Genomic DNA, 21,272 nt, shown 5'->3' on the forward strand with positions numbered 1-21,272 from the left:
ATATTTAGTTTTATTAATATAATAAATTAATACTTTTATAAAATAATAATATAAAAATAATATTTGTATAAAAATAAGTAATTTTTTATTTTTTTATCTTTTTATAAATTGTATATTTTAATCATTTATTTGTATATTTTTCGCTCGTAACTAGTTTTAAGATATAGTAAAAGCCATAGTTTATTTTTATTTCTATATTTTTAGGTTTTGCCGTAAAATCCCTTAAGTGCTTTTTCTTTAGACTAAGATTTAGGTGCCTTAAAATTTTGCGACGCCGTGTTAAAATTTTAGTATCCTTTTAAGTAATTCCCGTTTTTCGTTTAGATCCCTTTTTAATTTTCGACACGCTACAATTTTCTTATTTTTCGACCTTTTATTTTTCGACGTTTTTCGACGCACTCTTTTTCTTTCTTATTTCTCGACGCTCTAGTTTTTAGGACATAGATTTTTATTTCAAAATTTCGACGAAAAATTATTTTAAGCGGTAAAATTGATAGACATCCAAAATTTTCTGATTCGTAGTAATAGTTGGATTTGTTAGTGGCGAGTTATGGGCTTCCGATTTAAAGGGTCCTGGCTACCTGCTACATCTATTGGCTATTCGAAACGTGGGCAAAATCGGAAAAGTCTATTAATTTGATAGCTTATATAATTTTTATCTTTTATAACTAATAGGATATTCAGTGAATGCACCGAGCAAAACGTTCACCACCTTTCATACGTTCACCACCTGTAACTCGATCAAGACATCTAGCCAATATTATCGCCGTTAATTTTTCTTTAGAATCGTCATCTAGTCGACCAAGTACTCCAATTCAAATTTCCGATAATCCATTTTTTGAACCCGACCTCACAATTGAAAATCTGGAGGATATTCAGGGACAATTCAGAGATCCTGAACCACTAATTATTCCTCCTGAACCACAAATTATTCATCCAGAGATTGTCGAGGAAGAAACCATTAAGTCGGAATCCTCTAGTGATTCAGATTCAAAAAATTCAATTATGAAAGTAACAGAACATCTAAGTATGGAAGATCGAATGAGAGCTACACGCACAAGCCAAGGTCACGCCATTATTAAGCCAGACATTAATGCACCAGATTATGAAATCAAAGGACAAATCCTACATATGGTAACTAATCAATATCAATATAGTGGTACGCCGAAGGAAGATCCAAACGAACATCTTCGAACCTTTAATAGGATCTGTACTCTATTTAAAATCAGAGAAGTTGAGGATGAACAGATATATCTCATGTTATTTCCCTGGACTTTAAAGGGAGAAGCCAAAGATTGGTTAGAATCGTTACCTGAAGGGGCGATTGATACATGGGATGTTTTAGTTGAAAATTTTCTTAAACAATTCTTTCCGACATCTAAAGCTGTGAGACTTCAAGGAGAAATTGTTACGTTCACACAAAAGCCAAATGAAACTCTATATGAGGCGTGGACAAGATTCGGAAAGTTGTTGAGAGGATGTCCTCAGCATGGTTTAGACACTTATCAAATAGTATAAATATTCTACCAAGGATGCGACATTGCTACATGAAAAGACATCGACATAGCAGCTGGTGGTTCCATTATGAAGAAAACCACAACCGAAGCTCACAAAATCATTGATAACACAGCCTCCCACTCACATGAGTGGCACCAAGAAAAAGATATCTTTCGTTCATCTAAAGCGGCTAGAGCCGATTCTAGCCATGACTTTGATTCCGTTTCCGCAAAAATAGATGCTTTCGAGTGACGAATGGAAAAGATGACTAAAGATATTCACGCAATACGAATCAGTTGTGAACAGTGCGGTGGACCACACTTAACGAAAGATTGTAATGTTGAACAAACGGTGGAACAACGAGAGAATGTTTTCAACATGAACCAAAGGCCGAGAAATAATTATCAAAATAATTATCAACAGCCAAGGCCAAACTTCAATCGAAATCAAAACATTCTTCACAATCCAAATGGACCAAACAATAACTCGTATAACCAACAAGGTCCGAATAACCAACCAACTCAAAACAACACTTTCAATCAACAAAGACCTAGCTTGTATAAACCACCACAACAAATCGAAGATAAAAAGCCAAATCTGGAAGAAATGATGGCAAAGCTAATAGAATCTCAAACACAATTTATTACATCTCAAACCCAAACAAATGAGAGGTCTGATCAGTTATTAATATAACGTAACACCAGTTTTTGAAATCGAATATTAACGTAACACCAGTTTTTGATAACAATGTATTTATATATGAAGTGTAATAATTATGTTTATGTTTGTACGTAAGGGAACGTTTTGTGATAGTGCTCCAAATGAACATATATTTAGGCACAATATCCTTCCAATATGTAAAGCTTTTAGTTGTAATTATTCTATTTTTATGTAATATTCGTTTAAATAAATAAGTGCGAAGACAAAAGAAGAAAACGACGATTTGAAGAAGCAAATGACCAAAAAGCTAAAAAGTACAAAGTACAATCCAAGTGGTTCGAAATATTAATGAGAAACGTCTCAATATTACAAAAGTACAAGTCGCAAAACGCAAAGTACAAGATATTAAATAGTACGCAAGGACGTTCGAAAAACCGAAACCGGGACCTGAGCCAACTTTCAACGCGCGACGCAACGGAGCTAAAATTACAAGTCAACTATGCACAAAAATATAATATAATATTTGAATAATTATATAAATTATTTATATATTATATATTATATTAAATAACGTCGACAAACTAGCAAACAAAAAATATGTGAGCTGGATCTGACGGCCATGCGATCGCATGGGAAATAGGCATAAAACTCGTGCAAGTGCATGAGCCCATGCGAGTGCATGATATTTGCACTAAAATCTCATGCGACCGCATAAGTTACTGTAGCAGGCCAAGTATTATAAAAAGGCAGTTTGCTCGACGTTTTAATGACACAAGAGAATTCAATCTCTTACTCTCTTCAATGTATATATATTTATATTTATAATTTTAATATTAATTTTAAGTTAATAATAATAAGGTTATTTTAAGAATGTTTTACGGGTTTTAAGTCGAAATTCTATCCGTGCAACGCTACGCGATTAATCACCACTGTAAGCTATGTTCTTCCTTTTTAAATTAATGTATCGTAACTAAGTTATTATTATGCTTATTTGAGCTAAAGTAATCGTGATGTTAGACCAAATATTAAGACGGGGTTATTAGATTTTGTACCATAATTAAGGTTTGGACAAAAGACCGACACTTGTGGACATTGGACTATGACTATTAATAGATAGGGGGTATTGTCTAATTGAGCGACAACTCATTGGAACCTATCGAACCTATCTTCAAATTAGTTAATCTATTAATTATTAAAATGATTATGTATGTCCTATTTAGTGACGTTTATACGACATCTTTTACAATCATTTAATTAATTATTCGGGTTGGGTAATTGATTATTCATTCTGATGAAGTGGGTAAATTAATATTGATATCTCATTAAAACAGGGGTGGATTACATACAAGGATAATTGGTGTAATTGTTAACAAAGTATTAAAATCTTGGATTACGCGCAGTCGATAACCTGGTGTAATTATTAACAAAGGATTAAAACCTTGTTACAGTTCGAATCCCTAATTAGTTGGAATATTTGACTTCGGGAATAAGGTTAATTTGACGAGCATTTTATAATTATGACCGATGGACTATGGACAAAAACCAAATAGGTATCAAATAATCCAGGATAAAGGACAATTAACTCGGGTAATAAATTAAAATCAACAACGGAAGTTTAAATAAGCATAATACTTTTATTTCATATTTCATCGAACCTTTATTTACTGTCATTTTAATTACTGCAATTTACTTTATCGAAATTTAAATTCTGTCATTTATATTATCAACATTTATCTTTACGCTTTATTTAAGATCGACAAACCGGTCATTAAACGGTAAAAAACCCCCCCTTTTATAATAATATTACTATATATAAATATTTATATTTTATATAAATATAGTTGTTAAAAATATAGCGTTAAACTCAGCTAGCTCCCTGTGGAACGAACCGGACTTACTAAAAACTACACTACTCTACGATTAAGTACACTGCATATAAGTGTTGTAGCAAGGTTTAAGTATATCCCATCTATATAAATAAATAAAACTTGTGTAAATTGTATCGTATTTCGTAGTAAAAATATAACTATTTCGTATACACCGCTGCACACATCATTTTGTAAATAAGACTACACTGTAAAAATAAATAAAAATAAAAAAAATTACGGTGTTACAATTTGGTATCAGAACATAGGTTTGGCCGCATCGACATTGTACTTGAATGTCATGTTCTCAGAGAGGATCTTGTTGAACATAACACAAAGGGGAAGGGTTAAGTGAATGTAGGATCTTTTATGTGTTAGTTGATAGGTACTAACCGGTTATCTACTAAGCGTTTGTGTGAGATGTTGTGGTAGTGCAGATATGGCAGGTAATCAAGACGCTGCCCCCAATGCCTCCGAAACCTTTAGAGCTCCTGATGAAGACGGTCATGTATCAGAAGAAGAAGTATCAGAAGAAGTGTTAGAGCTTCAGAGTCAGTTGAAAGATGCTCAAGATAGGATCAAAGAGCTTGAACAACAAGTGATATCGCATTCTAACACCACAACAATAAATCAAAGCTTTCCTCCAAGTGTTTACCCACAGTTTGGAAACATTTCTCAACAACAGTATGTGCCACCTCAGTACCAGATACCGTCTCAGTTCAATCCACTACTTTCGAATCAAGTGATGTACCCATTTCAGACACCATTCTTCCAACCACCGATGTTTGAAAAAAAGAAGTGCTCGTATAAGGACTTTCTTAATTGTCAACCTTCAGAGTATACTGGTAAAACTGACCCGACTGAGACTCTAAATTGGCTCAGGGAAGTGGAAAGAGCATTAGATGCTTGTCAGTGCGAGCCAGAGTTGAGAGTGTTATATGCCAGTCGATTGTTCAAGGGGCGAGCTATGGAGTGGTGGGACTATATCACATGTCATTTATCAAAGGAACAACTAAGTCAAGTGTCATGGGAGCAGTTTCATGCCAAGGTTCGTGAGCAGTATTGTTCAAAATATGATCTGGAGAAATTGAAAACTGAGTTTTTGGGGATGAGAATGACTGATGATATGACGATTGATGATGTTATTTTGGACTTTACCTCTAAGTTAAGGTTTTGTCAATAGTGGGTACCGCATGAGAAAGATTAAATTCAACATTTTATTATAGTTATTAAGCCGGAGTATCGGTCAATGGTTAGATTTGCTTCTTCTTTATCGCAAGCTTTTGAGATGGCTAAAGCGATAGAGGGTGATGTTAAAGCCGCAAGGAATACAGGAGTGGGGAGTGGTTCTTATGGGAAGAGGTCGAAAGGTCAATCCAGTTATCAGTCCAGGCCAAAATCAAGAAAGTCAACCGGGTCCAGTACGAGGGAAGTTTCGAGTACGAGTGGGTCAGGTTCCGTACAGAAAGAGTGGTGTAACTCGTGCAGATCTTACCACAGTGGAGAGTGTTCTCCAGGTACGAAAAGGTTTCTAAGGTGTGGTATAGTGGGACATGATGTTCAACAATGTTCTTTCGGAAGCAATGTATGATGGAATTGTCATAAGGAAGGTCATAGGTCAGCGCAGTGTTCGGCAGCGGGTAGAGGGAGTTTCGGGGCAGGGTCCGGGGTGCAGTCGGCATCTGTTGGTGGATCTACCACATCAGTAGGACAGAAGAGAAAAGGTCCTCCCACAGCTATAGCTAGAGCTTATCAGAGGGTAGCAGATACTGATGTTGTGTCAGAAGACTTAAACACTAGTATGTTCAGACTAACTTTGTTGTTGCTTTTGATTTCAGGAATGCGTGTTTAGTATGTTATGTAGATGATGTAATCTGTTTAGTGATAGGTGATTTGAGGTAGTGTTAGCTGTAGTGATAGAGATGGATTTAGGTTTCTCGAATTTTCTTAACTGAAATGGAGACGTGATCTATGATAATATATTACGTCTGGCCAATGTAAGCACATTTTGATAGATCATGCGGAAGTTTCAATAAGATAAGACGAGAATTAGGTTAGGTGACTACTTGATTAGATGTTGTTATGTGTTGTGTGACTGGTAGTTGATAGTATTTTTGTCGTGACCTACGACTTTGACCAGATTTCGAAGACGGAATCTCTTTAAGGAGGGAAGATTTGTAACACCCGATAATTGGACCTAGATGAAATGACCATTTTGCCCTTGTGTGCGTTTATATTGTTATTTTATTAGTTGAATGTTTATAGTCATTTGACTATTTGGTTGAGACCAGTTCATGACAAGGGTCACAGAACAGGTTTGTTTATTTAATTTGAACTTCTTTTGGATTGCCAAATGATGTACGAAAGATATCAGATAATTGATAAATACCCGTGTGTTGCACAGTGTGGAAATTATCCACAATTAAGTGTCTAGAGCTAGCCATTTCTCTCACTTTCCAGATTATTCCCAAACACACACCCGTACCTTCATCTTCATCTAATCAAAACCCAAAAATCTAATCTTTGATCTACAGCTTAAATTATTCACATCTTCTTGTTCTATGTGATTTTGTGATTATTTTAAGGTAAGCATCTCTTAGATTCGTGTAGTGATTCTTGCTCAAATTGGGTTTTTGTGTTCTTGAGTAAAAGTTAGGTTTTGATGCTTGATTCTTGATTTAAAGTGTTTGATATGTTCTATTGTTGTTAAAAATATGTTTTATATAGTTTATATGATGTTTTGGGAGTGGTTTTGGTGTTAGATCTTGCAAAAATCGAGTTTTTGGGCCAAAATGGCAAAAATCTGCGAGCTGGAATGTTCTAAGAGCTCCCACACTTCTGACAGGTCACCCGTACGTGTGACCACGGGTTTGAGGCTCAACCACGCGGTTGAGGAATCACTCGCACGAGTGAGGCCTCGTCCGCGCGAGTGAGCACTGGTCAGTTTTTGGTAAACTTGAAAAGGCTGTAACTTTCTAACCGTAAGTCCGTTTTCGATGAATAAACTATCGTTGGACTCGTCTAGAAATTTACTATCCAATGATAAGGTTTTAAGAAACTAAATAAAAATTTATTTTGGTCGGAAAAAGGGATTTTATTATGTATGTCTTGTTCTGTACTCGTTTGGTGTCGTTATTGACTGAGTTTATGTTGTAGACTTATAATATGATGAATATATAATAATATGACCTAATTTATAGTATTTATCAATTATATTATTGATTAGAACACTATATTGACTTTGTTTCTGATGTTACCAGGTGATCAGGAGAAGTGAAGACTCAGAAATATAAGACCTCTGAGTACTTCTTGTGCTGGTTTTCGGTGAGTGGGTTAATCTAGCCGTTAAGGCATATAGTGACATGACCTAGACCGTTTACCTAGTTGCTATGCTTAGAACCTTTGTTGTTGTGTGATGTGGACTATGACCTCGCGCGTTTATTGGACCGATCTTGCTTCTGATCAGGTCGGGAGGGATCAACCTTGCTTCTGATCAGGTTGGGCTCATTGATGTTGTATGATTAATATAAGTCGAAATCACGCGTCCGTCGCGTGTGGAAGACTTATACTAGTGATACAGAGTTATGAGTTTTCGGTAGACTCTAGACTGATCAACTGGGGTCGTTGGTCCGGCCAGGCCGTCGAGTCTCTCAATGGGTTGCTTCGGATTACCCAGATGGTTGCTTCTGATTGACCATTGCTTGTACTTATCACGGTTGCTTTGGATTGATCGTTGCTGAAGATGTGTTTATACCTTAGTGGTCTTTGAATTTAATTGATTGTTGGATATTGTATTTGTATTGCTTTTATGTTGTATGTTAATGGTAGATTGCTATGTTTCTGCATGTTCTAGTAGTTATGTGATTAACTTTCTGATTAATTTGTTGCTGCATGTTCTAGTGATTGTACCTATGTGTTTTAGCTGTTAGATTAGTCCATTCACTTAGCTTCGTGCTAACCCCTCCACCTTCCCCCTTGCAGATTGTAGGTCTTTTGCTTTTATGAACATGGGAGAAGATGGGCGTGTTGAGTTGTGTTCGACAAGTCTAGAACTCTGATGTTGTCTATATGAAATCGAATATTAACGTAACACCGGTTTTTGATAACAATGTATTTATGTATGAAGTGTAATAATTATGTTTATGTTTGTACGTAAGGGCACGTTTTGTAAATAAGACTACACTGTAAAAAAAAAAAAAAAAAAAAAAAAAAAAAAAAAAAAAAAATTACGATGTTACATTAGAAAACCCAAATCTTACATAATTAACTCTTATGAATTGAGCTCACCCGCACAATCGAGCTGAACCATCCAGTGCTTCTTCGAAATACTGGATCTCTTTAACTTTTAAAAACACATGTACCTCCACTCCATTACCTCTTGCATCGTCCATCAAACATATGATATTTTGCGTAGTTAAAGTTGCAGGGGCCACCCAGATTGGCTTTCCGAAACCAAAGTTAGCTTTATAAAAAGGGAACTTGCACCAACTACTTATGGCGATCACGTTAGTTGATTCAGGAACGGTTCTCGTTTCTAACAAAGAATTCAAAACCATCGATTTCCCTTCTTCGCTATCATGGAATACCTTTGAGTAGTTATTCAAGGCTACCTTGATAGAATCACTTAACAAATTAGCCAATTCTAAAGTTGTAATCTGGAGTGTCCCAATTTTTGTGACATTCTTTGCTGTGATATTTCCACAAGAATCTTTTGGAATGAAAGATGCAAACTTTCCCCTTAAATTTATTGCCTGGAATACTACAGACTCTCTTGAATATGTGTGTATCGCGCGATCAACATCAATGAAAGCTTTTGAAAGAATTGACCCTACCAATTGTACTTTCGACCATCTACGGATGTTACTTTTTGAACTAGTGCGCGCCGCATATTCTCTAATGTTGGATATGTCACTCTCATTGAACAAACGTTTAATTCTTGTATACTTTCTTAACATATCGTCATAGAAGATGATATTTCCACCATCTCTTTTGGTAATTTCACCATAAGCCTGCATTAATAGATTGTACAATACGACATGTTAATTTAAATTTGTTATATATATATATATATATATATATATATATATATATATATATATATATATATATATATATATATATATATATATATATATATATATATATAATTATCTTATGACTAACCTTGCAATGGTCGTCGTTAAAGTGCATATAAGTGTTGTATACATCACTTAACGTAACTTTACAATCAATAGGTAATTGTTGTATATAACACTTTTATGCACATTCACAAGAGTGGTCATTATAAAAATCCAAAGAAAAAAGTTGATTTATCATAACCTTATCGTCATCGCTCATAGACGGTGATTTAACAAGACTTAGACCACGGCCAGGAAAAATTAGAGTTGAGCTAAAACCCGACCCCGTAAATTCAATATTATTTTCTTCTCGGTTTATAGCAGCCCATTCGTTTAAGAATGTACACAATGTCGACGCGTCAACAACTTTGTGACTAGCATTTACACCAATTGCTACCCCTCCACACTCGAAATTAGTAACTTGTATCGAAAGAAGCAATGGGTGAGTCAACTGATACATCATGGGAGTTTTGAAAGAAACAAATTGATTAACCAAATTAGGATCCGCTTTCGATCCAACAACTTGTTCATCAAGTTTGACGTTAACTGTCGCGTGTATAAACTCAACTCCTTCATCGTTACAATCGATGGTTAGAGTTTTATCAACGTATCTACCGGCAAGAGGGTAGAATCGTGTTAAAGTTTTTGAAAGAGATTCTTGTAGTTGTAGAATAGAGTTTTTATTCTCGTGATTGAGATTTGGAGAAAAGAAAACAATGATTGCTACATTCATAAAAAGAGCTAACTCATCGGTGAATCCTAATTTATAAGTGCGATTGGTTTCAGGGGTGGGTATGTGCGGTTTTATGAATTTCAATGATTGTTTTTCAACCTTCATCGTCATTAAATTTGTTGCTATTACACTCTCTAGTACTAGTACTGTTATTTAAATAGAGTGATAACTAATGATTTTATATCATTTATACCCTAGTATTTAGTTGATGCTGATTCTTTATCCGGAAACTGAAAGCCTACCATAATGTATTTTATACGGAGTATTATATATTATCTTGTGAATTAGATAAATTATTTTCATTATCCGCCTATCTATTCTATTACCGGTATATTATGTATCTTTTGACTTAGAGTTAGATAAATTAATACCACTAGTTAATAAATAATATCATTATCATTAATCCGTCTTTCTCTTTATCTAACAAATAAATTACTACAGAACTATATATTCAATAATAAAATAATTGAACTTCAATTCTGAAATTAAAGCTTTCAAGGTTGTAGATGAATCTGAAAAGAGCAAAGTCGAATCCAACTAAATGTCTTATTAGCTTCTTAACTCACTTGTTTGGCTTCAATCGTTCATCAAATCAAGCTCAAGGTGTTTTTGTGGGCAACATCTTATAAGTTTTGTCATGGTTATCTATTTTATGTATGGGATATCAATGGCCGATCTTTTGTGTCTTTCGGCTTAATTCATAGTTGCATTAGAATAGTTAGTAACAACGCCGAATGACCTCTATTTTGTAACTTTCGTTTGCGGTTCCTTTCATTGTTTTGATGAAGGACCAAATGCTATGATAATCTGTTTTCGCCGGAGAAAAAAAACAAGTAGTTCGAAATGAATTAAAGCTTACAAGGTTCGGCTGTGTTTCTTTCCGATTAACCGCTTTTGGGAAAAAAAACTCATCCACATATCAGTTCTATATGTATTTTTAATATATATATATATATATATATATATATATATATATATATATATATATATATATATATAAACCAAAAGTTTTTTGTGAATTGTGGTTGAAAATTATTTTAGAATGTTTGTATCTATATATTATATCTATATATCTATATTATAGTGTACAAATTATTAAAATAAAATAAAATATATAATAATATACAATTAAACTACAATTACGTAATATAACTTAAATATAGAAGTAATAATACTTAATCTTTATATATCTATGTCTAATCTATTTATGGTACGAAAACAATACCCATTAAAAAAATTAACGGATTTATCTTTGTATTCGTCGCGAGTTAGGTTCCACCGTCATCACCGTTCACTCGAAATAATTTTACGAACTAAATGCAATAGTTTGTATTCGACACGGAGCTTCGATGCACTACTAACAGAGCATTTCTTTCTAGCAATAAATATGGAAGTGATTTGAATTTACAATTTAAGTCCTTAAAATATTTATGAACGGACAAATATAACTATTATATTATAATATTAATTATACACGACGACTCCCCCGAGTATCATTATTTTGCTGAAATGACTAACAACTTTTCTAAAATTAAACTCGCGGGTTACACTTTTATTTAAAAAATAATTGTATATAATAATTCTAAAATAATATAATTTAGACTTAAACTAACGTTACATTCCATGACAAATTTTCAATGATTTTCTCTAAATATAACGTACTATATAATTTAAATAAAATGAAAAAGATATTAATTGTAAGAAAAAAATTATAGACATTAAGTTACTAGCACCACCCAATATCACTTTTAAAATTTATCAACACCACAGACTCTTAAACTCAAAAGAACTTTTAAAATTTGTCAACTTCACGGGCTCTTAAACTCCACAGAATTTTGAAAATTTGTCAACACCATGGGCTCTTAAATAATTCTTATATTTTTCCTATTTTTTTAGTATCGCTATTTACGTACCAATATGAACTGTAAATTACATTTTTTGCACGGTTTTTTACACACTCGTGCAACGCACGGGCTCAAAAACCTAGTATATATATATATATATATATATATATATATATATATATATATATATATATATATATATATACTAACAACACATATAGAATCAATCTTCTCTAAGTTATATAATTAAATTACGATATTTAATTACATAGGTATATATATATTTTTTTTCTTTTTTCTTTTTTTTTCAAAATGCAACGTTCCAAAGTGAAGTTGGTGGGGATTGAAAATATGTTCCCTTACATAGGTGTATATATACCATTAATATTTTGAGATGTCCTAGAAACATCGATAATTTATGCAATGAGTAGAGCAAAATGTATATATAACGTGATTAGCATATTTAGACGAATATGCCGTGAGACTTTACGATTATCCTATACACTAATTGCCGAAGGTTCGGGCAAGTCATTTTAAATGATATTAATTGTTGCCTGAAATTGTCCATTACGAGTATAACTAGTCCGAAACCGGCCCGCGCGATGCGGCGGAGGATTTCCACCTGCATATTCATATTTAACGTAGCTTTATATATTTACAGAAGGGAAAACGGCTCATGTGTTAAGCGCCGTTGTAGATGTCGTTGTGTTTAGCGTTTTTTAAAAAGTGTCCATTTCGAACGTAGTTAGTTACGTTTGTTCATAAAATTATTTCGAGTCTGACGGTGCTGTCGAAAAATTTTAACTTGTGGCGAGCAGGAAGATACGGGCTGTCGTTGTGTTTAGCGGTTTTTAAAAAGTGTCCGTTTTGAACGCAGTTAGTTTCTTTTGTTCATAAAATTATTTCGAGTCTGACGGTGCTGTCGAAAAAATTTAACTCGCGCCGAGCAGGAAGATACGGGTTGTCGTTGTGTTTATCGGTTTTTAAAAAGTGTCCGTTTGGAACGTAGTTAGTTTCGTTTTGTTCATAACATTATTTCAAGTCTGACGGTGCTGTCGAAAAAATTTAACACGCGGCGAGGAAGAAGAAACGGGGTGTCGAAGTATTTGGGTGGAGTTTTTATTTTAAGTTAGAGAATTTACGTTTTACCCCCTGAAGTTTGATGTATTTTCTGTAATTTGGCTATAGTTGGGGTGGTGCTTTTGGTTTATTGGCTTTGAGTTTAGAGGATGGTGTTGTTGTTTTTTTCTGATGAAACGACCCATAACATCACCTCCTTTTCTATATTTGTAATGTAATGTAATTTGTAATTTGTAATGTAATGTAATGTAATGTAATGTAATGTAATAGTCAATAGAAGTATAGTAGTCACTAGTAGTATACTATTGTCCTTTGAAACTCTTCATTACATGTTTAGTTGAGTTGTTTCATTTGTTATTTACAATATATTTGTATTCGTGCAGTATAATAGATTGTAATTGAGTCTACATTAAGTGTATGGAGCTATCAATCAAACATATTCGGACCTGAGTAAATATAGTAAGATCATTTTTAACGGTCCTTTAGATCTCATACGTCAAGTCTAGTTGGCCGAAAGTGACGAGAACTGACGCCATATGTGTGCGTCAGCTTTAACGGAAGGAGGGCGTCAGCTTTAACGGAAGGAGGGCGTCAGTTGGACTGCTGTCGGAAAAAAACTTTACTTCCACGTGTTACTTTTTGATTTGTCTGAACTGACCAGCCGTCTGATGACCGTTTGAAATCAAATTTTTTTTCGAAAATTTTTGAAATTAAAACTTTTCTCCCATTTATCTTTATTATCTATATACACACTGTTGTAAATCACCCGATTACTCGCCGATTAATCCCCGATTACTCATTTTTAAGAGGAATCCGTTCCGATTTTCCAAAATCCGTTTAATTAATCGGTCAACGTCGATTGACGGGTTAAAAATCGAATTTGGTAATCAAAGTCGGTCAAAGTCAAAGTTAGTCAAAATTTTAACATGAATTTAAACTAGAACTTTGAAGTTTTTGAACAAAATGAACAATTTTAGACAATTACTTTAAAATTTATGTTAATGCTTATGGTTTTCTTCTATATTTACACATATAATTTTTGTAATTTAGTTTTTAAATGTAGAAAGTACAATCCGATTAACCTCTGATTAATCCCCGAATTGTCGATAAATCTTTCCAAAGTTCCGACCGATTAATCCCCGAATAACGAATTTTGCAACCTTATATATATATATATATATATATATATATATATATATATATATATATATATATATATATACACTTATCTTCATCTTCTTCACAATACATTCATCAATATCTTTAAAAAACATGTCTGGCCCAAAGTATGTAATTTTTTTATTTAGTATTTTGTAATTTTTTAAATTTAAGTACTTTTTTTATTTAGTATTTTTGATAATTTTTTCTATATTATTGAATAGTATATTATTAGTTTTATTAAATAAATGTGTTAATTTTATTAATAAAATGTAAAAAAGAAAAACTGATAAACCCTACACAAAACTGACATTTTGGGTTATTGAGTAGGGGTGTGCATGATTCGGGTAGAACCGAAAAAAATCGAAGACCGAGGTGGAACCGGACCGGAACCGAAATACCCGAGGATATTTAGTCCGGTCCTTGGCCTATATATTTTCACTATTTCAGGTATCGGTCCGGTCCGGGTCAAACCCGAAAAAACATGAAACTGGACCTGACCGAACCAATCCGAATGATATAAATTTCTTATGTGCATGATATAACTTCCTTTAATTATTATGTTTACTTATACTTATTCATTATAACATAATCCTCAAACCTTAAAATTTAGTATGCACACACTAATAAATTTTATATACGACCTACTAATATACTATACAATATCCATATTTGAAGTATAAACTTTTGAAGCTAATCTACGAAATTTACTCATCTTCATGAATTGCAATTGGTATAAGCTTTCCTTTCATATTTGTTCGTATATTATCAAGCTTTTTCTTTCATATTTGTCTCTTATAAGTGCTTTTGATTTAGAACTAATATTTTTACTATGATTATGGTTTGTGTTGTAAATTTAGTAGTTAAATATGGATAGTAAAATTTGTACTATATATATGTGCATAATGTAAGTTACAAAAACACATATACATTAAATACATCACACCTCTTCAACCTCTTTCTCTCCTATATCTTCTACAACACATCTCTCTTTTATTGGTTCTTTCAATTTGAATATATTGAACCAGGCCACTAAAGGTAGTTATAATCCTACTGAAATATAACACATTATCAGCACGAAGTGCTCCGTATAATCAAGGTTTATCTAAGCAAGCACACGTCACTAATCAAGGTAAGAAATTATCTAACTTTTATTAACTTCACTAACATTTATATTTATGTTATTTAAGGTATATATGGTCGGTTATACCGCCTGAATTATATTTCTGTAATCTAACTTTTATTAACTTCACAAACATTTATATTTATGTTATTTAAGTTATATATGGTCGGTTATACCGCCTGAATTATATTTCTGTAATCTAACTTTCATTAACTTCACTAACATTTATATTTATGTTATTTAAGTTATATATGGTCGGTTATACCGCCTGAATTATATTTTCTGTAATCTAACTCTTATTAACTTCACTAACATTTATATTTATGTTAATAAGACCTCATGATTGTACGCAACACGTCATTTGACAACACGGTACTTTATGTACGCAACACGTCATTTGACAACACGGTACCATGGGTCGAGATTAATTCCGATCAATACGAATACGATGGGGTCTTTATATGTTATCTAACATTTATGATTACTTATGCAATTAATCATTATTTATTTCATGCATACTAATGTTTATTCTTAAAAGTAAATCTTAAAAGTTAAAATAAGAAAAAATAGTTTGTATTTTTATTAAAAGTAAATCTTAAAAGTTAAAATAAGAAAAAATAGTTTGTATTTTTATTAAAAGTAAATCTTAAAAGTTAAAATAAGAAAAAGTAGTTTGTATTTTTATTAAAAGTAAATCTTAAAAGTTAAAATAAGAAAAAGTAGTTTGTATTTTTATTAAAAGTAAATCTTAAAAGTTAAAATAAGAAAAAGTAGTTTGTATTTTTATTAAAAGTAAATCTTAAAAGTTAAAATAAGAAAAAAAAATCTTGTCCTTTATATTACTCATACGCGTTTTGATATAGTGACTTTATTCGTTAACGTCAACTAACGACGTTACAACGATCATATATACATAACGGTTGTTAACGTCAACTGACGACGTTACAACAACTATATTTTTCAAATATAAAATAAACATCTCCGTTTTCACATTTTTCACAAATCAATCTTCATTTTTCAGATTACTACTCTCAAAAGGTTTTTGTAAAAATGATTCACACAAGGATGATTTTTCCTATTATATTGGTCATATTAACTATCATCATTGTTGCTAATATACCACCGGGTGAACCTATATTCTATCCTGTCCTTGTGGTTTTATTATTTGTAATCATACCATTATTCTGTTGTTTGCTACTTATGAATTTAAAATGATTCTAATTTCATTTTATTATTTGTCTATGAATAGAAGTTGATTATGATTTATGTTATTCATCTTTTTGATAATAGAAAATGTCGAATTTGAAAAGGCTTAAATTTGCTCATTTAGAACAAGTGGGAACAACTACTTAACATGGGTTATGAATGTAGAAAAACATCTCGAATCAAACGGTATTTTAGAAACCCTGAATGAAAATAACAATTATTCCGAACAAGAGAAAGCAATAGTAAGTATTTTTCTTAGCAAACATATTGACGAGTCCTTAGAATCTACATATTATATGATCGAAAATTCAAGTGTATTATGAAAAATACTCAAAGATAGATACGATATTAATTATAAAAAAAAATAACGGTGATCCATGAAAGAATAAAATTAAAGATATTAGTAGACGCTCTTATAAGAATTCCGGAGATTCTTATTAATGATCTGGTAACGTGGATCATCAGTCTAGTATTTCTTGAATACATGAACATCTTGTTTAGCTCTACAAATAAGTCCCAAAAGAAAAGAAAACGAGAGTGAATCTGTTGACAAATCTTGATTAAATTAACCCTGAGCTACCTTGAGACTTGAATGGTTTGAATTTTCTAAGATGCCTAGTTTTTTTTATGTATCACTCATAAATAAATGGTTTTAGACCATAACGCATATGTTTTATTAAGTGTTATCTTTTATGTACTTCAGATTATAACTTGTTTGCAGGTAATATAATTTGATTATCTTGCTGAAATATAACTCATTATTTGCTTATCTTATTTGAAGTTTTAGTATGAATCCTGCTGAAATACAACATCAATTAAATGGTAAAGACCTATGTATTGCAGATAGTAGTAACATACACACTATGTTCAAATCTAAGAAATATTTCATTGATTTAAATCAAATGAAGGAATTATAAATACTATATCAGCTCTTGCAAACTTGATATAAGGAACGAAAAAGGCAAAATTTCATATTACCAAATGGTACGAATTTTTTGGTAAACAATGTCTTGTTTTCTCCCAAATCAAAGAGAAATTTGTTAAGTTTCTCTGATATATATTATAATGGATATGATTATCAGTCATTGATAATCGAAAATGAGAAATATCTATGTAGCACCGAAAAGCGCATATGATAAAAAGCACATATGATGAAAAGCGCAGCGCATAGGATTAAAAGCGCATATGATAAAAAGCGCATATGATGAAAAGCACAGCGCATATGATAAAAAACACATATGATGAAAAGCGCAGCGCATATAATGAAAAGTGCATATGACGAAAAGCGCAGTACATATGATTAAAAGCGCATATGGTGAAAATGATATATGATGAAAAGCACATATGGTGATTAATGAAAATCACATATGGTGATTAATGAAAAGCACATATAGTGATTAATGAAAAGCACATATAGTGATTAACGAAAAACACATATGGTGATTAATGAAAAGCACATATGGCGATTAATGAAAAGCACATTGAGAAATAATCACCAATGTTTCTTGAAAGAATTCAAGGGTATATATATGGACCAATTCATCCATCATGTGGACCATTTTTCTAATAGACGCATCTAACGCATGGTCTCATGTTTGTGTGTTATCAAGCCTTAATATGGCATTTGCAAAGTTTCTTGCACAAATTATTAAATTAAGAACACATTATTCTGATTACACCATTAAAAGGATGAGACTTGATAATGCTGGTGAGTTAACATCTCAAGCTTTTAATGATTATTATATGTCTACAAGGATTGTTGTTGAACATCCAGTTGCTCATGTGCATACACAAAATTGGTTTAACTGAATCAATAGATAAACACTTACAGCTAATAACTAGACAATTAGAAATGAGTACAAAACTCTCAATATTTATATGGGGACATGTAAATTTACATGATGTGACATTAATTCGCATTAAATCAAGTGCAAGTTACAAATATTCTCCATTACCAACTTAATTTTGGTGGAGACCGAATATTTTCCATCTTAGAACATTTGGTTGTGCAGTGTATTTTTAATTGAACAATCACAACAAATGGTTCCTCAAAGAAAGATTGAAATATATGTTAGATATGAAACATCTTCAATCATAAGATATATTGAACCCATGACGGGTGATGTTTTTACAGCAAGTTTTGTCGATTGTCACTTTAATGAAACATTGTTCCCTATATTAGGGGGAGAAATGAAATATAAATAAAATGATGTTTCATGATGTGAACATCAATTAAGGAATATTGATCATCGCACAAAAGAATGCGAAAAGAAAGTTTAAATATAATGCATATGCAAGAACTTGCAAATTAATTACTTTATGCATTTAAAGATACAAAAAATAAGTGACTAAATCATATATACCAGCAATAAATGCTTCAGCTAGAATTGAAATTACAAAAGCTGGCAATAATGTCACTTATGAGTCTTTGCTACGGCAGAAACGTGGGAGACCAATTGGTTCCAAAGATAAAAATGCTCGAAAAAGAAAATCAGCTGATAATGAGGTAAAAGAAAGTGTTCAAGAAGAACCACAAATCAATACTCCTTCTGCAAAGGATATTGATAAATGTAAATACATAAATTGCAATAAATTATGCAATATTATGAAACTGAAATGAAATGAAAAATCTTGATGAGATATTTTCATATAATGTTACAATGACATCATGAATAAAGATGATGATCTGGAACCAAAATCTGTCATTGAATATCAAAATAGACGTGATTGAACTCAACGGAAAGGAGCAATACGAGCTGAATTAGAATTGCTCAATAAAAGAAAAGTTTTTGGATCAATCGTTATCACTTTTAAAGATGTGAAACAATGGGATACAAATGAATTTTTATCCGAAAAAAAATGTGCAAATGAAGTTACAAGGCAAAACTTGACTTGTAACTCAAGATTTCCCACAAAGACCAGAAATGAATTAGGAGAAAAACTTATCCTCCTATAATGAATACAATTACTTATTAGATACTTAATCAACCTGGTAGTTATTTAAATGCATCTCATGGATGTTGTTACTACTTATCTGTATGGATCACTTAATAATGATATATATATGAATATACCTGAAGGGTTAAGGTATCATAAGCATCTAATGCAAAACCCAATGGAATATATTCCATTAAATCACAAAGATTTCTAAATGGGTTTATACAATCGGGACGTATGTGGTATAATCGATTAAATTACTACTTGATAAGAAAAGGGTATACATATAAACTTATTTGCACGTGTGTTTTATAAAAACAATGTTCGGATATGTGATCATAGCTGTTTATATCAATTATCTTAAATAAAGAAATCTATGAAGCCATTCAACTTCTAAAGAAAAATTTTAAAATAAAAAAAAATCAAGTATTACGTTGATTTACATATTGAGCATATAACTAATGACTTACTTATACATCAAACAACTTATACCGAAAAGATTTTAAAATATTTTAATATGGACAAGACAAAAATCATTAAGTACTCATATGGTTGTTAGATCTTAATATTGATACTAATCCATTTCATCCTCTAGAAGATCATAAAGATCTTCTTGGTTCAGAAGTTCCATATTTTAGTGCAATTGGGGCTCTTATGTATCTTACAAATTATACAAGATCTGACATTTCTTTTGCAGTTAATTTATTGACAAGATTCAGCTCAGCCCCTACCAAAAGACATTGGAATGGGATCAAACAAATAGTTTGATACCTTCGGGGAACTACTGATTTATAATTATTTTATTCTAACAACTCGAAACAAGATTTGTTTGGTTATACAGATGCAGATTATTTATCTATCTACATAAAGCTAAATCTCAAACTGGATATGTATTCCTAAATGGAGGCACCGCAATATCATGACGTTCTCAAAACAAACACTTCTTGCAACATCATCAAATCATGCCGAAGTGATTGCATTACATGAAGCTACTCGGGAATGATTTTAGTTAAGATCAATGATACAAATCATTATTGATTCTTGTGGACTAGAACGCTATAAAAGCCCAACAACTATCTATGAAGATAATACAGCTTACATAGTACAAATGAAAGAAGAGTGTCAAAAATGACAGAACAAAACATAAATGCTGACGAGGCGCTAAAGCTATAAACGGTCTTAACGGTCATAAGTTTGATGGAAAAGAATGGTATATTGGTAAGGCTCAGAAAAAGACTGAAAGGGAATAGGAATTGAAACAACAGTTTGAGCAAACCATGAAGGAGACTGTAGACAAATCACAAGGGTCAAACTTGTACATAAAAGATTTAGATGATACAGTTTCAGATGAAAACCTCAGATTCTTCTCATATACTCAAGATCTCGTAAAAGACAACCAGATTAAAATGAGATACGTTCAATCAACAACTCTGCTGATCTTTATACCAAAGCACTGTCAATCGCTGTTTTCAAAACATACGCTCACAATATTGGCATGAGGCAAGTTCAAAAGATGTGACGACTCAGCGTTGTCTACTTGAGGGGGAGTCAACTCTATGCTGCACTCTTTTTCCCTTAGCTAAAGTTTTATCCCACTGGGTTTTCTTTAGCAAGGTTTTTAACGAGGCAGTATTAATTGCTCTTTAAAAAAATTACCATCCAAGGGGGAGTGTTGTAAATTTAGTAGTTAAATATGGATGGTAATTAGTCAAATATGGATAGTAAAATTTGTACTCTATATATGTGCATAATGTAAGTTACAAAAACACATATACATTAAATACATCACACCTCTTCAACCTCTTTCTCTCCTATATCTTCTACAACACATCTCTCTTTTATTGGTTCTTTCAATTTGAATATATTGAACCAGGCCACTAAAGGTAGTTATAAGCCTACTGAAATATAACAGTTTGATTTAAATAGCCATTATTAATCTAAATTTTATTTTGATATCCGGGTCAGCTTTTTAACCGAACTGCTCGGACCGATCTAGAACTAGACCGGAACCGAACCATATATAATTGGTCCGGTCCTCGATTCTCATTTCTC

The 21,272-nt window shown here is 32.2% G+C and overlaps 1 protein-coding gene across 1 annotated transcript; it reads right to left on the minus strand.

The window, feature by feature from the left end:
• Positions 1-8,162: 8,162 nt before the first annotated feature.
• Positions 8,163-9,983, minus strand: LOC139887860 (pelargonidin 3-O-(6-caffeoylglucoside) 5-O-(6-O-malonylglucoside) 4'''-malonyltransferase-like). The gene is made up of 3 exons (XM_071870911.1): positions 9,342-9,983; positions 8,384-9,031; positions 8,163-8,204 (listed from the first exon to the last, which is right to left on the minus strand). Exons 1-3 carry the CDS (start codon positions 9,981-9,983, stop codon positions 8,163-8,165), a joined length of 1,332 nt encoding a protein of 443 aa, XP_071727012.1.
• Between the last annotated feature and the right edge of the window lie 11,289 nt (positions 9,984-21,272).

Source organism: Rutidosis leptorrhynchoides, chromosome 2, assembly GCF_046630445.1.
Source record: "Rutidosis leptorrhynchoides isolate AG116_Rl617_1_P2 chromosome 2, CSIRO_AGI_Rlap_v1, whole genome shotgun sequence".
Taxonomy (NCBI): Eukaryota; Viridiplantae; Streptophyta; class Magnoliopsida; order Asterales; family Asteraceae; genus Rutidosis; species Rutidosis leptorrhynchoides.